This window comes from Propithecus coquereli, unplaced genomic scaffold (genome assembly GCF_000956105.1).
Source record: "Propithecus coquereli isolate 6110/MARCELLA unplaced genomic scaffold, Pcoq_1.0 Scaffold134, whole genome shotgun sequence".
Lineage (NCBI taxonomy): Eukaryota > Metazoa > Chordata > Mammalia > Primates > Indriidae > Propithecus > Propithecus coquereli.
The window spans coordinates 172,431-175,045 of NW_012137636.1; the positions used below are offsets into that span (position 1 = coordinate 172,431).

Below are 2,615 nucleotides of genomic sequence, written 5' to 3' on the forward strand. Positions count from 1 at the left end.
AGGGACTAGCTTCAATGCAATAAACACTGAAGTGACAATGTGTTTGCACTCCCCTTATAAAAGAACTAATTTGAATATCTTTCTTAAGCAAACCTTTTAAAGTTTCATATATCATAAATTAGGATGTACAAGGGAAGTAGTGAAACATAAACATCATAAAAACATTCTCAGAACATTAGAATGAAAAAGAATCTTATAAAGAAACAGAGAGAGCCCTCGTGCAACTGCAGCAAGCATGGCGCACTACAACTTCAAGAAGATTACGGTGGTGCCGTCCGCCAAGGACTTTATTGACTTGACGTTATCGAAGACTCAACGAAAGACTCCAAGTTATTCATAAACATTACCAAATTCATCGAATTAGACATTTTTACATGAGAAAAGTCAAATTTACTCAACAGAATTACCATGACAGACTATCTCAAATTCTAACAGATTTCCCCAAATTGGACGACATCCACCCATTTTATGCCGATTTGATGAATATTCTCTATGACAAGGATCATTACAAGTTGGCTCTGGGACAAATAAATATTGCCAAAAATCTAGTGGACAATGTCGCTAAAGACTACGTGCGGCTTATGAAGTATGGCGACTCCCTCTACCACTGCAAGCAGCTGAAGCGGGCTGCCCTGGGGCGCATGTGCACCGTGATCAAGAGACAGAAGCAGAGCCTGGAGTACCTGGAACAAGTGCGTCAGCATTTATCCCGTTTGCCAACCATTGATCCAAATACGAGGACTCTGCTTTTGTGTGGGTACCCAAACGTTGGGAAGTCCAGCTTCATCAACAAGGTGACAAGAGCAGACGTGGATGTCCAGCCCTACGCGTTCACGACCAAGTCCCTGTTTGTTGGGCACATGGATTACAAGTATCTGCGCTGGCAGGTTGTCGATACTCCGGGGATTTTGGATCACCCTTTGGAGGATCGGAACACCATCGAGATGCAGGCCATCACGGCCCTGGCCCATCTCCGCGCTGCGGTCCTGTACGTGATGGATCTGTCCGAGAAGTGTGGGCATGGGCTGAAAGAGCAGCTGGAACTCTTCCAGAACATCAGACCTTTCTTCGTCAACAAGCCTCGTATAATTGTAGCAAACAAATGTGATGTGAAGAGAATAGCTGAACTTTCTGAAGATGATCAGAAAATATTTATAGATTTGCAGGCTGAAGGCTTCCCTGTGATAGAGACCAGCACCCTGACTGAGGAAGGTGTCAGTAAAGTGAAAACAGAGGCTTGCGACAGGCTTTTGGCTCATCGAGTGGAAACCAAAATGAAGGGCAACAAGGTGAACGAGGTGCTGAACAGACTGCACTTAGCCGTCCCCAGCAAGAGGGCCGACAAGGAGAGGCCTCCGTTCATCCCAGAAGGAGTGGTGGCTTGCAGGAAGAGAATGGAAGTTGGGGAGCCCAAGAAGAAACGGGAACGAGATCTGGAGCTGGAAATGGGAGATGATTATATTTTGGATCTTCAAAAGTACTGGGATTTAATGGATTCTTCTGAAAAGTACGATAAGATACCGGAGATTTGGGAAGGCCATAATGTAGCTGATTATATCGATCCAGCCATCATGAAGAAATTGGAAGAGTTAGAAAAAGAGGAAGAGCTAAGAACGGCTGCTGGAGAGTACGACAGCGAGTCTGAGAGTGAGGATGAGGAGATGGTGGAAATACGACAGCTGGCAAAGCAAATCAGAGAAAAAAAGAAGTTGAAAATTCTGGAATCCAAAGAAAAAAATACACAAGGACCCAGGATGCCTCGAACTGCTAAGAAGGTTCAGTGGACAGTCCTGGAGAACGAGATGCGCACTCTTGGCGTTGACATGGACGGCAAGGACGACGCTCACTACGCAGTCCAGGCAAGAAGGTCTTGGAGCGTCACCCGAAAGAGAAAGCGGGAAGACTCTGTTCCACCCTCTTCTGTGGCCCGGAGTCGGAGCTGCTCTCGAACCCCACGTGACGTTTCTGGTCTTCGCGATGTCAAGATGGTGAAGAAGGCCAAGACGATGATGAAGAAAGCGCAGAGGAAGATGAATCGCCTGGGGCGGAAGGGGGAGGCAGACAGGCACGTGTTTGACATGAAGCCCAAGCACTTGCTCTCCCGGAAGAGGAAAGCTGGGAAAAAGGACAGGAGGTAGCGTCCCGCCAGCACTCGCAGCGGAGCGTCATGTCATGGTTTGGTCTGGTGTTTCATAAGTTGGAGCTGTAACTTATGAGCTGGAAAACAATGTAACTGAAGCACTTGTTGCTTTGCTGAAAACTGGTTAACCCTATAGACGTGGGAAGTTTTGGTCACTGCGTAATATTACAGGTACTTTAGTAGACGGTGGTTCTGCATTCCATGGAGTATTGATTGCTTCAGATTTGCAGAATTGGAATGATTTATTGGGATGAATGACTGTTGTTTTTGATGGAGAAGAACCTCAGTTTTCTCCAAAGAGGGAACTTTGGTTCGTCACACACGAATAGTCCTTTTTGTGAAGAAAACATCTCCACTGTGGATGTGGCAGAAGGCTGCAGGCTTGGGAGGGGGCGGGTTTGTGAGTGTGTCAACCCCACGCTTAAAATACTCTATTAAATTATTTTCTCATCTTTAAAAAAAAAAAAAAACAAAC

General features: G+C 45.9%; 1 protein-coding gene across 1 annotated transcript; it reads left to right on the forward strand.

Moving 5' to 3' along the window:
* Positions 1–235: 235 nt before the first annotated feature.
* On the forward strand, positions 236–2,138 carry LOC105805830 (nucleolar GTP-binding protein 1-like). The gene is given in 2 exon segments (XM_012638783.1): positions 236–327; positions 329–2,138. Coding segments are annotated over 2 exon segments (1,902 nt in total).
* Positions 2,139–2,615: the final 477 nt, after the last annotated feature.